Source organism: Pyrgilauda ruficollis, unplaced genomic scaffold (genome assembly GCF_017590135.1).
Source record: "Pyrgilauda ruficollis isolate IOZ18807 unplaced genomic scaffold, ASM1759013v1 scaffold4, whole genome shotgun sequence".
NCBI lineage: Eukaryota > Metazoa > Chordata > Aves > Passeriformes > Passeridae > Pyrgilauda > Pyrgilauda ruficollis.
Window position 1 is genome coordinate 3,968,713 of NW_024525489.1, and position 17,890 is coordinate 3,986,602.

Sequence of the window (17,890 nt, forward strand, 5' to 3'; positions counted from 1 at the left end):
TGTGAATTCTGGCTGTGTTTGGAGGCATTTTGGTTAGCCAGAAGCCTTCTGAGTTTGTCTCCCGTGTGTATGGCTATCTACAAGCCCAGCGAGGCGTAGCTGGATCGCCCTGTCTGAGCCTCAGTCTGTAGACACTGTGCAGCACTTAGGTCCTGCAGGACCTCAGCAGTGCCTGGTATCAGTAAGTGCCTGGTATCATAAAAAGCTTCTGATCACTTAGTCTCAAGTCCTACAAGAGGAAGAACAACTTTTGTGTAGCGTATTAATGTGAGACTTGGGAGATACCAGTCTACATCTCTGATCTGCAAAAACCCGTCTCTGGCAGCCTTTAAGAAATAATTTATTTTCTTCTGTCTTTTGTTCCCTTTCCATAAAATAGATATGGCCTCATCATGCCAGACTACAGCTTGGAGAATTAATGGTCTGTGTGTAGAGAAAGGATAATGTGGTCTGTTTGGAGTTTGATTTCATCTCTTTGGCAGGTGTCCCCACTGCCATCAAAATGTTTTCATGCATTCAGGAGGCTTCTTTGTGTCTCCTGAGGTACTCTTGCCATCATACTGAACAGCCTTGCCCTCATACTCTCACTTCTCTGGGGTTGAGTAGAGATTCACGTCTGAGATGTGGTGATTGGTCAGTGAATTGCTGCAGGAACCTGGCAGCAGAGCCCCTGCCCTGCTTCCTCACCCTGCCTCCTGTTCGGGGCTGTCAGCCCAGCCCAGTCCTGGGTGCGGCTCTAACGGGGTAGTGCTCAGCTTCTAACTCTGTGAAAAATAGAACCAACTACAAAGCCAACAGCAACAACAAATTTTGGGGTGTCTCAGCACTGCTTTGCTGTCGGTAGTTGCTAGCTGTAGGTTTGTCCTTGAACAGGTTTGAATGTGAAGGAGCCTCTCTGAGAGCAAGAACAGAATGTTGTATTGAAGCGTGTAAGTGCCTTGGAAATTCTTGGGCAATTGAGAGTGACTCACGGCTTTAGCACCAGTGCTGGAGATCATTTGGCAAGATGCAGTTTCAATAACCAATGCAGGCACAAGGACCAAGTGTTTTCAGAGCTGGATGTGATGCAGAAATGAGCTTAAATTCTCTCTGCCCCCAAGGTACAGGCTAAAAGTATTCTCCTCTTTATCTGAATTGTCTCATCTGGCTGATGACTGCTTCTTTGAAGCTCTGATATGCTAGATGTATCCAGCAAATGATGTATTTAAGAAGATAATCAAATGCGATATGATATGCCAAACATCTATTAAGACAGAAAAACTTCTTCTCTCTGGGGAATCCCCTTCTCTTGAGTAGGGCAAAGATGAGGTTTGTGTGCTGATTAGTTACAATATGTCCTATGAAGTAATTTGACTCAGCTAACAGGGAGTGATGGCAGCAGCATCCTGTGCTTCTGCTGAGTCCTTTTGGGTCTGCACATTAGAGCAGCAGCAGGCAGCCAGCTGTTCACAGGCAGCTCTGCACCCTTCAGCAGCAAACCTGGACCTCTCACAGGGGAGAAGTTCTAATAACAAAGTTTAAAGGATCTTCTTTTAATCACTCCTGCGCCTGAGCAAGATTGCAAGGTTGGATGCAGATGCTATAAATGTATATTAAAAAAAGAAAAGGAAAGCAAGAAAAACCAGAAGATGCTGTTGAGACTTATTTTTAGCAAACTGAGTTTCAGAGTGTGCTGAGGGCAGCTGGGTTGCAGAACAGGTGAAGATACATAGTCATGTTTAAGATAAATGCTAAAAATTGCATGACTTATTGAAGCAACAGCTTTTCAATTTATAGTATTCTGAGCATGCTGTTTTGAATTTTAGCTGGTTTAATGTAAACTAATGTTTTAGAAATAATCCTCTTTATTAATAAACCACATTTCCTAAGAAGTCATGTATGAAACAGCAAATGCTAAGTAAAAGGAATATTAAAGACAAAATCTGTTTCAAAATCCAGATCTCATAAACTCTCATGTTAGAAAAATATTTAATAGCAGCTGGATTGGGCCTTTTCTAGCTGGGTTAGACAGCTTATTTGAGTGGGGGAAGTGAGTTTGCAATTAAAATTGAAAAGATTCCTGACACCATTTGTTCAAAGGGTATTTTCATTTAGCCCAACATCATGATTGAACCATACTTCATAGCTTGGGGCTGCTGGGGAAGTTATTACCTCTGTGTGCACAGGAATGCCTGTTAGCAGCTGAGCCCATGTGCTGCCAAAGTCTGCACCTCTGCCTGCAGACCTCCCACCACCCTGCTCATCCCATGCAGATGGGGCTCCTGCTCCTCCCAGTGCCCATGTTCAACAGCGTAGGACATTTCTGACAAATCTTCCCAAGAGCCTTCTAGGATTTGAGAGGTCAAATACACTTATTTCATTTTTAAAAACTCTTTTTTTTTTTCTTTTTCCCAAACTCTTCTAAGAAGTTTCAGGCCTGGTGGAGCATTAGAGATAGATGGGCTGCAGGTGAAATTGGTGATCTTCAGCACTCCCTATCATCTGTGCATGAGAGAGGGGCCTTGTGCATTCAACTTTGTGCCCTGGAAAAAGATTTTTGTGCCTAGCCTGTTCTGCTTCTGTGCTTTGGGGAGCAGAGAGAGAGAGAAGAGGGCTGTGGGCAAATATTTTAATTCTTGACCTCCTTTGGTACAAGACCTGGCTTTGAGAGGGCAAAGGCAGGCAGTGTATTTACTGTTCTCAGGCACTCTTTGGAGGCAGTGAGAGCCCTTGAGCATGTTGGCTCCCCCTCTCCATGCTGCCCTGCAGCGAGGACACCAGACTTACTCTACATGTTGATGTGTCACCCTCTGCTTGTGGTTGTGAGTGCTCTACTGAGGATGGGGACAGGCACCCAGGCGAGGAGCACAGTGGGGCACTCATTACCCACCGCTGAGCTGGAGGACAGCTTTTTCACATAATGAAAGCTTGTAGCATGTCAAGAGATGCTCCAGTTCTGGCATCCTGCCAGGAGAACTCTTGTCCTGAGAGCTGGCGTCAGATCCAAGTTATAAGTGAGGAGGTTTTGGAGTTTAGGGAGATTAAATGGTCTCTGCCAGCATTTCCATGCCCTCCTTGACAGCATTTTCTACAGCCTTCTGTCACTGAAGAACAAAAGCTGGATCCAGCAGTTGCCTGGTGGTTCCATCCACTTCAGCCAAACAGGCGTTTTGGGCTGGATGCCCCTATAGCACAATGAGAATAATGGAAATTACAGCTGATTTACTATGCAATGATGCTTCTGAGCCAAATGGTTTCCATCTGAATGTGAAGCAGATTTGCCAGTGTGCTGGTGTAATGAGTGCACCATCTCTTTGCCCCTTCTGTGCCTTTGCAGTCAAGTATTTGCCAGAAAGTGCAGTGTTAGATAAAAATTATGAAGAGAGGGTTGGAAGTCACATCTTTGAAGTTTCTCTGTATGTTACTTGGTGTATAATAGTAGCTCCAAGTGTTTGGAAGTGGATAAATTAAAAGCATGCAAACCTGCTTTGTGCAAAGTAACCCAGGTGTGTGCATGTGCCGTAGGCTTGCTTCAGCAGGGTCAACATGGAGTCCCCATGCCAGGAGTTGTAGGAATTGTGCTGTTTCATCTCGAGATAAAATGATTTTGTCCTGTTGACTTTTGAACTGTTGACTCTTTGTGAATCTGGTGCCAAAATCTCTGCAGCGAGGCCCTTGTGTGATCAGTAGCACAGAGCCAGATAAAGCCTGATATAAATCTATGCTGTGGGCAGACTGGTGATGAAGATGCATGTTGGGAGAGTTCAGGAGCATTTGAGAGGACAGCAGGGGTGGAGAATGAGATGTATCTTTGACAAGGCTCTGAGTCCTCTAAAATCTGTCAGTCCTTCCCAGCCCCACGATAGTCTGTGATTAGAACGACACAACAATGGCTCGGATCCTCCTGCTCGTGAGTTGTGATTGCACAGGGAAGTGGGTGCACACAAGTTAGGTGGCAAATTCAAACTGCTGAATGAGTTCCCATGAGAAATGGCGTTATTATGCAGTAAGGGAGATGGTCTTAAAAGCAGTTCATTTGATTAGGGTTATGATTAGTCATTATGTAAAAAATTAAGAACATTTCTGTGGGATGATGAAGCTGTTGCCAAAATCCAGCTTTCAGCTGCTGGTGCTGGTTATATAATGATAACTGCTTTGTGTTTCTAAGAATTGTAACCTCTTAGTTGAAAATAATGTCAGGAAAAGATTCTTCAGCATGGTTTGCTGTTTGTGCAAACACTTTTATTTTCTCTGAGCTCTCTTGTTAGATTGTCCAGCTGTGTCTTTGTCAGGTGTGCACACATAAGAGATTGATCTAAGCATTGTTTATTCAGATTCAGGGGAATGCACTGGCCATATCTGCTGTTGTCTTTTCTTGATCCGTGACTAATGTTATTTTGGATAACACTGTCTTTTTTGGATCTCAAAATAGCATTTTCCATTAAATTACTGTTTTCACTATATTGAAATACTCTTTGTGGAGTCTGGTATTATTTCTACATGTACTTAACTGCTGAAGTGTCTGCTGCACTCTTCAGTTGCTAAGGAAATAGTTTCCTTTCCTTGATAAATATTTTTAATGTGTCAGCCTATGCCTCTGGTATAGGATCATACATCTTTTCACCAGGACAAATTTAAGTGAATTTTGGGACTAGTAATTCTTGCGGACTAGATGTCTTACAAAGGTATAAGAGAAAGCAGAAAGGAGAAAAGAGCTCTCATGGAGACAGGAAGAGAGGGATTCTTGCCTTTGTTTGCTTAATTCTGAGCAATTAAACAAATTTGTACGCTGTAGTCAAGTACAATCATTGCCATAACAGAAAACTTTACAGCACCATTGAAGTGTCTACTCTTAGGTAAAGCTTTGCATTGGGAACTGTTCCCAGCTGGATCTCACATGCCTGAGGCCTTGGTTGTGTCCCCCAAGTTGTAAGAGGGACATGGCAAACCTTTACTTTCTCACCTCAAGCACAACTTTGCAACGCGATGGTGACAAAGCAGAATGGGTCTGTGGCTACATGAAACCCACCTGACTTCCAGCAGCTTCTCCAACCTCTCCATGGCTGTAGTTCTTCCTGTTTTCAGGAAGGTGAGAGTATATCGTGCTGCTCACAGACTTTATTTCTGATCAGGATAATGATGTTTTACATTCCTACACTTGGGATAAGAATCAGTTCATGTGAAAGATGAGACTAGAAAATGGGTAACAAAACATAATTGCTCCTTGAAAGATGCCTCTCTTCTTTTAAAAATGAGAAGATTATGCTATGTAAATATAAACCATAAATGCACATGGGGAACTAAAGAGCCTGTGGTGCAGTGTGAGGAGGAGTTAAACTGAGATTACAAAGCTTCACTGCACTCCTAATCTGAGATATGGCACTGGTGGTGGCTTCTCCCGGATACTAGTACAACTCTGAAACTAGAATACACCACATTTCAGTGATGCTTAGAGGTTAAGGCTTAATGTCCCAGTACTACCAGTGGAAGAGAAGCAGTTTGCTCAAGGTTGAGCTCTGTGTCACGTCTCAAGTCTCTTATCTCAGAACAGGAGATCAAGGAGAAAACTGATTTTACAGCGCTCCTTAGGAGGAAGCAAGGAGATGTCACCTGAAGTATTTAAGTTTAGCCCAGTGTGACGTTAGGACATAGAAGAGGTAGAGACGGCAAAGCACGATAGTTAAACAATCAATATTTTATTGATCTCTTAAAAGCACGTAACCACGTCAGCGTACACTCTGTGCTCTGCCTCACTTCAGCTACTGAAGCTGAACTCTTCAAACCTGCCTGCCTCTCAAATGAAAATTAAATGTTTTGCTTTGTCTCAGTGAAGTGGAAAAATAGGAGAAGAGGAGAAAGCTTAAATGAAAAGCTGTCTCTAAGATGAAATGAAACATTTTAGTTCGGGGAAATGAAGGGTTAGAGTTGCAGAGCAGAAGGAGGGCAGTATTCAATAAAACTGGGATAGTTTTCAGGTTCAGGAAGTTAATTTTTCTCACTGATTTGAGAAGATGAAGAGAATGGTAAAACTGCTGTCCAAGAGAGGTTCTGGGTGTCATTGTCTCCCCAGCTGAGATTTTTCTGTTTTGAATCAGTGGTGGGGGCATTTGCTGAAGCAGGAGCCAGAATGTGGGGATCCCACCCTCCTTCCTGGTGAGGACCTGTGTCTCCATGCTGGAGCACCAGTCCTGTCACCCGCTTGAGGGAAGGTGGGGGACCTCAGTTCCAATTTACACTTTCGAAAGCAGAACTTCCTTCAGCCTGTCTTGTTGGAAACACTGGCTCTGAATGTCTCTGTAGTGTGGAAGGCAGGATGTCCTGTTGTGTGTGTTTCCAAAATGAAATGCAGGGGAGGCTTGGAACAGCTTTCCCTGGGGTAACCTCAGCCATCCTGGCCTGTGTCTTGCTTGCAGTGGGCAGGAATCTCATCACAGTCACCTCGTCACGGGGCAAAGCTCTGGCAAGGGAGGGAAGGGGAGAGAGAGCTTCCCTCATGGCATCTCTGTGCACATCGGAGTCTGAACTGAGGTTTTGTCCCCATAATGTGGTGACAAGAGCTGTGCTTCTTAAAGGGGCATTCAAATCCTTCTGGCAGGGGGGAAAAGGGAATTTGCTTTCTGCTATCTTTGAGTACTGTCAGCTACTCTTGCAAAAAAAAGTAGACAAAACCCTGACCGTGGTGTCCAAGAGTCAGGTGCAAGCACACAGTTTTTCTTTTTGTCTTTCAACAAAACTGGTTGCAAATACAGCCTGAACTTTGATTGAAAAGGCATTTGGGAATGAACCTGTGTATCTGCCCATGTCTGTATAAGAGGGAGAGGTATGATACAAACAAAGACTGGGTAAAAGCTGGCCTTTAGGCTCTCATTTGATGCTCTCAGGGAGTCCAGAGTTTGTCATTCCTACTGCTCCTGGCAAAAGGTGTGTAGAGGCTTTCAATATTCAAATCTAACTGTCACTCTTTGAATACAGATGATGGTAAATATTTTTTAAATGAGGGTTTCAGTCTGCTTGTGAAGAAAGAATTATCTCCTTCTGAATTAGCCTGGTTTTCCTCCTCTACAGCAGGTGTTTTCTTCAAGAGAAATTAATGAATGTTTAAGTTTAGTGTGTCTGAAATCATTGGACAAATTGTATTGAGGATCTCTTATCTGAAACTTGTAAGGGTGAAGTCTCACTAATTGTATCAGAAAGGGATGTCTTGCACAAGTAACAGTTCAAACTGCTGATAAATACTTGTGTGTCTGACATGAGACACTGCAATACGTGCTGGGCCTGTGATGTCTTCCCATAAAACAGGCCATTTTACCTCACTGACATTTTGTTCCATGTGTGTATAAACTGAAAGCCCAATAGAACCCTAAGCATTGATGCCACATTAGTAATAAAAATAACGGCATTGGTCATATTGGAAGGATTGAGAAATTGCTGTAAAACTCTTGGAGATGTGTGAATGAAATATACTGATAAGATAGATAGAAGCCACCTGCCTTTGCCAGTATTGGAATCTACATTCAGCATGGGACATAAGTGTCTGCTTTCACAGAACTAAAATACCTGAAACAAAATCAAGAAATTCGGCTCTAAAGGATTCTCTGTGAAGTTATTTGGAGGGTCCAGTCAGTCCTTGGCTATTTTAATTAGCTCATCTGTGGATCTAGTGGATGGGAGACAGCTATCAGTTTTGACAACTGATAAGGAAGACAGGGTCATCACTTACCATCACCAGCTGCAGCTGGGCTGCGGGAAACTGGCAGAGGTTGTTTCTAGGAATGCAGAGTTTAGAGGAGCTCTTGTAATGAAAAGGTCTGAAACACCTCACTACAGTCAATTCTTGTCTTCCCTTCAAGGTTTTAAACTCCTGGCTGTTAGGGCTGAAAGGGTTTGACAGCTGCTTTGGGAAATGGTGAGCAATGCACTTTTTCTGTTGCTGATTCTCATTCAGTTATAAGTAGTTTGTTTCCTTCTTACATAATGTTATCCAAGCTTTTGAACAGGGAAAGGACAGACCAGTGGGGTGGCACTGGGTGCTTGACTGTGCATGACTGTGAAGCCATATTGGGCCCCCTACTTGGGTAGGAGATTTATTCTCTTTCTGTGCAGGGCTGCAGGTTGGTTTGCTTTTCTTCAATATTATAGCTGAACTCTAGGCCTGTTAACTCAGGGAGACACATAAAAGAGAGTTCATGTTATTTGAGGCAATTTATGCAGGCAACTTTCATCTGAGTGTAATTGTCAATTTATAATTTCAAGAGCTGCACAACCCTTGTACATTGGGAACACAGAGCATTGTATTTGTGTGGATTGGTTTGTGAGTGGGCATTCGAAGGTAGCTGAATGACTCGTAAGCTCTTGGTAAGCTCTGATTAATTTGAATACATTTGAAAATGCATTTGATTCCTCTCTTAGAAAGTAAAATACCTGTCCATCACTGTAAGTCTAATGACAGAAAGCAGATAAGTGAAAGCAGAAGGAAAAACAAGTGAATTAAGACACTAGCTAAGAGGAAATTATCTTATATGGCAAGCTAGTATCCAAAATGTAATCACAGAAAGCAAACTGTGCAATTTAACTATTCCCTCAACACACCATTGCTTTTCTCAGCTCTATGACCTCTGCACCATTTCAGATCTCAAGTGAAATTGTGTCTGAGGTAGAGATGGGAAAAAAATCCCAAATCCTTGACTCTCACAAATTGCCTGTTTTCTTCCAGAAAACACTTAGTAAATGGCAGCAAGCCACAGGGAGCTTGGAGAAACAGACTCTGAGTCCTGAGAAGGCACATTGTACAGATTATATGACGTTTTGTATAGTTGTAATTTAGGTGACAGAGAGGTAAGTTCCTGCTGTGCCTTGGGCTCTTCTTAAAGCAGTTTTCAAGGCAGTGTTGTCTGCCCAAGAATACAGGTAGTATGTTGATCTGGAATAAAAGATGACACTACATGAATTGTTAGCATGTCTGATGTCTGCCCACAGCTAGAAAAGCACCTCTAGTGCTAAAAAATAAAGATTAAAAAAAACCAAAACAATGCAAAAAACCCCCCCCAAACAAACATGAAAAGAGTGTTTTATAGGAGTTGCTGCTAGAAACTGCTGACAGTTGGCTGTCAAAACCCATAAACATTCTTCTTTTTTTCCTCATTTACTAGAAACAAGAAGGTCCTACAGAGCATTTCACATTTTGATGGACATAGTAGTTCTCAGGGGGTATAACACTCTATCACTCAGATCTGGCATAATTTCCCTAAGCTCTTCTTTGCACATTAAGTATTTGCTTGTGACAGCTACTTTTCATCTCAGAATAATGAAGTTCTAGTAGATCTTTAGCAATATATGTATTTCAATTGTTTCCTTTTACCTGTTTCTCTTGCATCCTTTCTACATTCTTGAAGGAGATTCCTAAATAAGTTATAATGTGCTGTAATTTTGTCTATTCAAACCAGTGTGGTTTTTAGTTGTGCAGTCGTCTAAGTTTACTGTTGACAGTGTTTTGGAGTCTGTTTTGGGGAAGAGACATCTCTTAATGCCTCAAAACCTGCTAGGGAGTCTGTTGCAGATCAGGCAGGGGCTTTTTATTATTTCCACTAATTGCTTTAGACATAATTCTGTCTTGTTTTCAGTAGTATTTTTGTAAAAGCTTTTCCCCTTTCACTCAACACTAGCACAGCCTGTAAACCCGAATTAGAATGAGGAGTTTGACATAGAGGAGTACAGCCTTGAGTTGTGCAGAACTTCTAAATAAGTAATAGTGACACGATTAAACACTAATATTTGAGTTGATATTTCTAGGACTTGTAATCAGGCTACAAAGCAGGCTGTCACAGAGAAGAATTGCAGCACTGTTGAAGCTGATAGTGCTCATGACAGTAACATTTAGCCCAGATGTTGTTCTGTAGAGACTGAAACCCTTGTTCCCTCTGTTCATCTGGGTAGCCTGGATGCTCATGAAATGATGAAGTTGTGTCTCTTCCGAGCACTTGTCTATTCATGAAGTGCACAGAAGCCTGGTTTTTGAAAAGTAATTGGGTACTGCTCTGTCTGAAGGGCAGGGTGATGACACCCCACAGCACAAGGGGCTGTGCCCATCCACATGTTGTCCTTTGGGCTTTGTGTCTCCCAGGGATCCCTGAGGTTTGCTGACACCAGCACTCCTGGTACCAGCACGCCTGTACAGCCCCACTGCCAGGACCTTCTGAATCTTAGTTTGCTTTGAATATTCAGATAATTAATCTAAACTAGAAATATTTGAGAGTGCCCAGAAGGGATGTGGCCTTAGCTGGAGAGAAACTCATTCCTCTTCAGAAGCAGAAATTAAATTCTGCTGTTATAGACAATAAAGCTAGAGGGGACTTAATGACATCTACAACATTATTGCACATTCTCTTGATCCTGTATTTAATGAGAATGTAGGACCAGTGATTCCCTCCTTTCTGACAAGCCATCCCTTATAATTGCAAAAGACACAGGCTCCTTTTGCCCTGACACCTGCTAATACACTGCTAGAGGGATTTCTCATCATCACACTCTACGTTGTTCATGTGCAGCTTTGGTTTCTTTAACATCAGTGTCAAAAGCATTTTTAATGTTGAGCCTTCTGTCTCTTTCCATTTTCCCTCCCCTTCTGCTTCTTAAAAAAAACTAAATAAAAAAGGAAGAAAGATTGGATCCAATTTTCATCAGACTAACATCAGCCTGAAGATATTTTCATCAGTTCTTGGCAGACCCTAGATGGACTGTGTAATAATGAATGCCTTTTCATGATTGTTTTCCTCACGCTTAAGTTCATTTTCTGTGAGCACTATATGAAGTAATTTTAAGCTTTTAATTGTTTATGATATTTGGCACTTCCAGACTCCGGGAATGTTTCTGTATCTATGAAAGAGTATTATTAAGCACCAGAGAAAAATGCCATGCTACTTGCTGTTATGCTGAGGAAGACCTGCCAAATCTTGCAGTATTTGTGCATGCTATAGAGGTGCAAAGAAGGGAAGCTGGCAGAGCTAATAATAGCAGCAGCTTTGTGGCAAGAAGCCTCATAATTGTAACTCCATGATGACAGTCTGATTCAAAACATGATGAAATCCGTACTTCTATCTATTCCTGTGGGCCTTGGATCAGTCCTTACAAATCAGAGTTGGAAAAAAACTTGGATGTTTTTGCACAAGACGAAAAGATTCTTTCATTGCAGGTGCAGGCAGGTCTCTTTCAGCATTTGTCAGGGTAAGATTTTCAATATATTCACAATATGCCTAAATGTAGCATCCCCTGATAACTTTAAGTCTGTCTCATGCAGTGTTGGCATGCAAGTCCAAAATCTGGTTGCTAATACATCACTCCTGCCTTGCCCTTCTGTTGATTACCTTTCTGGCAGTGTGAGGAGAGGCAAAGAACGTGACTTGCCATGACTTGGCAGGCAGCACCGTTCTGGTGGGGTTTTTGAACAACCAACAGTGGGCTATTCGTGACAAGAACAACTACTGACAGTGGACAACATAGTAGAGCACCTCTCCCATGAGGAAAGGCTGAAAGAAGTGGGATTGTTCAGCCTGGAGAAGAGAAAATTTGGGGTAACCTCACTGTAGCCTGCCAGTACCTGAAGGGAGCCTACAAGAATGATGGAGAAGGACTTCTTACAAGAGCCTATAGTGCCAGGACAAGGGGAATGGATTCAAACTGAAAGAGAGTTGGTTTAGATTAGGTAATAGGAAAAAAATTATTTACTGTGAGTGTTGCCAGGGAAGTTGGGGATGCCCCATTCCTGAAAGCATTCAAGGCCAGGTTGGCTGGATCTCTGAGCAACCTGTATAGTGGAAGTTGTCTCTGCCCATGGCAGTGAGGTGAGAACTAGACGATCTTTAAGGTCTCTTCCAACCCAAACCATTCTATGATTCTATGAAACTTAGCCTTGAATCAAAACTGAAGCAATATTTCATCTAGATGTCATGATGGATTCTTTATTGCCATCAAACTGGGTGTTCTAAAAGACGCAATCTAGTGGTAACAAGATTCCTCCCAGGAAAAGCCCCTTCAGAGCAATCTTATGGCCTGCCTTAATCTTGGGGGTCACATTGCCATCTGTTCTCCTGGTCTTATCATAAAAAAATTATGAAAGTCATATTCACAAATAATGTCCATGCTCTGTTATTTAGATGATGCTTGGGTTTCAGTGCTGGGTACTCCACGTTTCACAACCAAGTATTCAATTATGTCTGCCTCATTTTTTTAATATTTAGACCTTAATCTGTAAAAAATTTATTCTAGAAATACAACTCGAAAAATTCTACGATGATTCAAAAGAGGCAGAGTTTTTACCCGAAGTCACTTCAGACTTCACAACTGGATAATACTGAGGAAAGGGAAAAGTGCTTGGTTGCTTGGTGTAACCCTGTCTTTCTTTCTTGGATAGGACTCATGCACAGGCAGGAATATGGTCACAGAGAGCATTCTGTCATAGGTCTGTAGGGACATAGGGGAGCAGGAGTGCACCAGGACATGTCAGCACATTTCTCCACTTGTCTCTGAGTGAATTTTCCAAAAAAATGAAATTGTTATTGAGTCATCATCATCATCAGTGCATGCCTTGGTTAAGTGTTCATATGATTGCAAGAATCTGTGCCTAACACAGCTATTTTTCAAGGTTTGGCAAATACCTCCACAATACTCCAACTTCTGGCAGCTTGGGCAGCTTCCCTGTGGAGGTACAAGATTCAGCACCTTTTTCATAAAAGCAGAATTGTGAAGTGAGATTTGAGATTGGAGGTGTGAAATACGCAGCCTTAGGCCTGGTGTTTAAATCTCATGTTCTTTCATCTCAATTCAGGTTCTTTGTCCCTCTTTTGGTTTTGACATACTGTTAAAGTTCTCCCACTAGGTATTTTCTGTGGGGCCTGTGTGTTTAGTTCTTGAAGAGTGCAGTGTTCTTAAGAACTGTATAATTTGTGAAGTTCCCTGTGTGTGAGCAAGGTATGATACATGGGCTAGGAGATTTTGGGGGTATAAAGCTCTATCCTTTCCCAGACAGACATGAATGCTTGGAGAAAGAGATAAAAAGGGACTGTTCTAAAAGCTATCTTGCGATCTTTGCCACAATATTTTGGATTTTAACTTTGATTAAGGTCCGTATTTGTAGCCCTGTCAAATTCCATATGAAAATTTCTGTGTAGGTCCAGACTTCTCTTCCTTAAAACAAATGAAATCTATTTTCTTTTCCTTTGTACTCTTACTGCTTGTGGGAGCAGGTGTACATCCACTGGCGTACCAACCAGATTTTCTGAATAACTTGGCTGCTGCTGAAGATAAACCACTTGAAAACAGTATTTTCCTTAGCATTTGTAAGAAAAGAGTCCATTTTAAAGTTATGTGTATTTTTATTTATAAGGAGCACTTAATCTTAAAAAAAGGCAGAAAAAAAATCCAAAATGGAGTTTATTAATGCATTTTCCATTACTGCTGAGTTTTGCATAGCTATAATATTTTTACTTACAACATAAATATGGAGCTGTCTGGAGAAAATACAGCATTGGGGAACTTGCAAAAAGGAAGACAAGTGACAGCTTTGTCTGAGCTTCCCAAAGAGAAGTTGCTCTCTGACAGCTGTTTCTCCAGTGTCTCAGGAGTCAGTTAAAAGGAGCCAACCCAAGAGTGGGAGGGATGTCCCCTGGCAAATGTGCATATGTTTGACCTGTGCTGCATGAGCACAGCTTGTCACATAAATGTGTATCTGTAGAAGACGTCAAGCAGGGTGGGAGACCCAAGGGCTGCATTTCTGCATTCATTCAGTGGCTGCTGCCCTGGTGTACTTCCCTTGGAGCTGGTGTAAGGCCTTGTGGAAAAGGGAAATCAGGGGTCTTGTTAGCATGGTAGCAGTACCCATGGCAAAGGCAAGTTTTATACATCTCCTTCTACATACACTTCTGTTCCTGCTGCAGTTAGATCTCCTGAAAACAAAGCAGTGAAGGTGTGTTTGGGTGTCTTAAGCTGACCACCACACAGTGGGAAGGCTGATGGCAGCTCCTCCATGGCCAAGTGTGGCTGGCATCCACAAGGAGGGCTCACTGAGGCAGTGCCATGGAGAGCAGTGGGGGCTGTGGGTGGATAAGTGCTGCCAACAGCTTGTCCATCAGTGCTCATCTTTCTGCATTTGCTGGTAGATTTATTGTGTCCTCCACCACAGAGATCATGCTAGTAACTGCTTGAGGTGCAGTGACTGGGGCTAATATGGATTGGGCCAGGCTGTTAATATGGGATTGATTGCTTGAGACTTGCTCATTGCTGTCTCTCCTGCATGGTACTGTAGCAGAGACAGCTTCTGTCACATAACTTACCCATGTATGTTGCAAACACCAGTCATTAAGTAGTGAGAGGTGCTCCAGTGCTTTCCAGACACTGTGCTGATTGCGCTGTGTGGAGCAGGGGTTGATTCAGACATTGACTTGGCAAAGCATCCTGGCCTCTGGGTCTGAAAAGCTTTCCCTGATGGTCCCTGTGAGTGTGACCACTGCACCAGCCAGTCATACATACCTTCTGAGCATTTAAGGCAAGTCCTAATCCATAGGTCAGACCAAGACAACATGTTCATGTACCAAGTGAGCCCTGTTAGCTACATCTGGCACAGATGTGGATGCCCACACCTAACATACAAACTCCAGGAGAGAGAAGGCTTGAGGGCACAGAATTTTGCAGGGGCAAATTGACCTGGCTTGGTCAGGTGGCTTCCTTGGTTTGCTGGGGCTTTGTGCTCCCAGAGTCAGCCTCAGGATGCTGCTGGAGTGACTCTCTGAGACCCTGCTTGGCACCACTTGGCTGCAGCAGAGCGAGCAAGGCAGTTGCCCTAATACTGGGCTGACACTCATCCCTCAGGTAAAGTGGGAAACTGCCAGTGTGTGGGAAGCCATTAGCCTGCAGGACTGCATTGAATTCCCTTCCCAGTGAGTCCTATTCTTTCACTTCTAAGGATTACAATGCTTTGTCCATTTTCTACTGAGCTCATTGCAGAGTGAATTTCCTGGAGGGAAGAAAAAAAAGACTGTAAAGTATCTCGTTTTCTTATTCTTATCTCATATTTAGTTTCCTAATTACAGCTTGGAAATAAAATATCCTTCCTGCTAATTTTATTCTTTTGTATTTAGGAAATGCTGCCAAGTCTGACAACTTCTACCTTCCAAAGACGCACTGTTAAGATGGTTTTTTCCCTGCTCCACAATGACAAAACTGTCAAGAAGCATTGGAGTCTGGAGAAACATTCATTTTGTGTGTGCCAGTGAAGAATTTAAATTTGTCTGCAACAGAGGGATGGGTTTATTTACACATTTCCTAATAATGATTTGAATCTCGAAGTTATTTCTGCATTGAAGTATAAGGTCTTTAAGTGGATTTTCCCCAGAGCAGCTAAAGGGATTAGATATCAGTGTTCAGTAGAAGCTGTGGGCTGCATCTTTTACCCTCTGTATTGCAAACTTCAGGTTTGGGGACCTCTCATTTTCAAACAAGGCTACTTGTTCTTCATTAGTGCCAGGGTGGAGTTTTTGGGTTGGCTTGGAAAATACCAATATTAATGTAAATTGCACAGAGTTTTTGTAGGGAATGTATTTCCATCACATGCAAGGAAAAAACCTTGCCTGACTACAGGTTGGGACACCGTGAGGCTTTTTTCAGTACTGTGGGATCCTTGGACTGCTCCTATAGAGATCACTTAGCCTTAGAGGCTCAGGAAGATATAATTAGGAGGGTAGATGGAAAATTAATACTTCTTTGTGCAAAAATGTTCTCTTTTGCATAGAAATAGAGATAAATCAAGACATGAAGCTCTGCAAGCTTCTGAGGTAATGAAGCCATGAGCAGCTTCCCCATGTCTTGCCAAGCCCATTGTCCTTGTGCCCCTGGCTTTGGGATTGACTCAAGCTTTGCATCCTTAAACTGCACATTGCTTCTAAAAGAATATGTGGGAGGGAGGGCAAGAAGCACATTGCAAAGGGCTGTTGAAAAGTCTGGAGTAGTATTTGCTGTACTGGCACCACAAATGGCCAAGCTGCACTAAAATAGTGTTAGATCATTTGCAGTGAGTGAGCTCTGAGATGAGACTGATGGAAACGGCTCTGTAACATTAGAAGCTTGGTGCTAAACCATTGAGTCAGGAAAACAAATACAAGAAGTCACTTTTTAATGCAAAATAGAACAAGTATCTTCCTGGAATCATTATATTTACAATGGCACTGCCTTGCTCTGACCTGTCAGAGCTGGAGAAGTATTTTTCTTCTTCTGTTTTTTTTTTTTCTTTCTGGTGTTATAAGACAGATGGTGTCTGCTCTTAAATAATGAAATAAACCATGTTCCACACAATGTAAGACATTTGAAAATGTTGCTACAAATGTGCAGAGGTTGTGCACTTCTCAGTTAAAATAGATTCTTTCAAATAATTCTTTCTCCAACTTTTCCCCCTTAATAAGTGTGCAGTTAATCACAGAGTGAAATCTCTTTCCCCCTGTAGATTGTGTTCCGGAAAATCAGCGACGTCAAGCGGGAAGAAGAGGAGAGGATGAAGAGGAAGAATGAAGCACCTCTGATCTTACCCCCAGACCACCCGGTCCGGCGGCTGTTCCAGAGGTTCAGGCAGCAGAAGGAAGCGCGGCTTGCAGCGGAGAGGGGCCGGGATCCGGAGGACCTGGATGTGGAAAAGGGCAACGCTGCGGGGGAGCAATCCTCTGCTCGCGCCGTGGTCAAGGCCAGCGTCGTGACCGTTCGGGAGAGCCCGGCGACCCCGGTGTCGTACCAGCCCGCCTCCACCTCCGGGGCCTCCGACCAGGCCAAGCTGCAGGCTCCGCCATCGGACCATGCGGCGTGCAAGGTCCCGGGGGACTACCCCCGGCGGAAAGGCTGGGCCAAGTTCAAGGAAGCCTGTGGGAAGGGTGAAGACTGGAACAAGGTCTCTAAAGCAGAGTCCATGGAGACTTTACCTGAGAGAACTAAAGCTTCAGGAGAAGCTACCCTGAAGAAGACAGACTCTTGTGACAGTGGCATTACAAAAAGTGACTTGCGCTTGGATAACGCTGGGGAGACGAGAAGCCCGCAGGACCACAGCCCGGTCCTCACGGAGGTCAAGCATTCCTTTTATCCCATCCCAGAACAGACTCTTCAGGCCACCATGCTAGAAGTGAAGCATGAGTTGAAAGAGGACATCAAGGCTTTAAACACAAAAATGACCAATATAGAAAACCAGCTTGCTGAGATACTTAGGATATTAACCTCAAGAAGAAGCTCCCAGTCACCCCAGGAGTTGTTTGAAATATCAAGGCCCCAGTCTCCAGAATCAGAAAAAGACGTGTTTGGAGCTAGCTGAGGTGTTTCTTTTTAAAAACAAACAAACCAACAAACAAAGAAACAGCCCCCTAACACTTTACATTTAATCTTTCTTGAAAACAAGTGAGGGATCCGTTCACTAAGCATGTTCCCTCTGTCTAAAAAGGTATGGTAACAGGAATTGCAACCTCATGTCAAGATGGCAGCTGACTTTGAAGCCTTTTTGACAGCAAGGGTACAGTTTCTAAAGTTTTTCTTTCCACCCTTTGTCCTCATTCCCTCCCCAGACCCCTTCTCTCCCTCGGGATGTTGGAATAAGAATTCTGACAGCAGCAGCCATCCCCGTGAGCCCCAGGTGATCTCTGAGGTTTTTGGAGCATGCCTTATATCCTTAGCTCGGGTTATGCCTATATGAATAAGCACTTGCCAGGGTGCTTATATTTTCAGTGTTTGGTGGGTTGTTTGTTTTTTTTGTTTTGTTGCTGCTGTCACTGTCTCAGTCACCTCTACAGCACATTGGATGTCACAGTATATTTTCATAAAGCTGTAATAATGCAAAGAGCAGTAGAGGACAAGTGTTTCATTGTGTGCTGAAGTTTCTTTTGGGTAGTCAAGG

At 43.0% G+C, this 17,890-nt stretch overlaps 1 protein-coding gene across 1 annotated transcript in view; it reads left to right on the plus strand.

The window, feature by feature from the left end:
- Positions 1-17,420, plus strand: part of KCNH1 (potassium voltage-gated channel subfamily H member 1) — a 169,222-nt gene extending 151,802 nt beyond the window's left edge. The window contains exon 11 of the mRNA XM_041477121.1: positions 16,466-17,420. Coding sequence (XP_041333055.1) covers positions 16,466-17,314 — 849 coding nt within the window. The 3' untranslated portion in view covers positions 17,315-17,420. The remainder of the gene's footprint in view (positions 1-16,465) is intronic.
- The last annotated feature ends 470 nt before the right edge of the window (positions 17,421-17,890 follow it).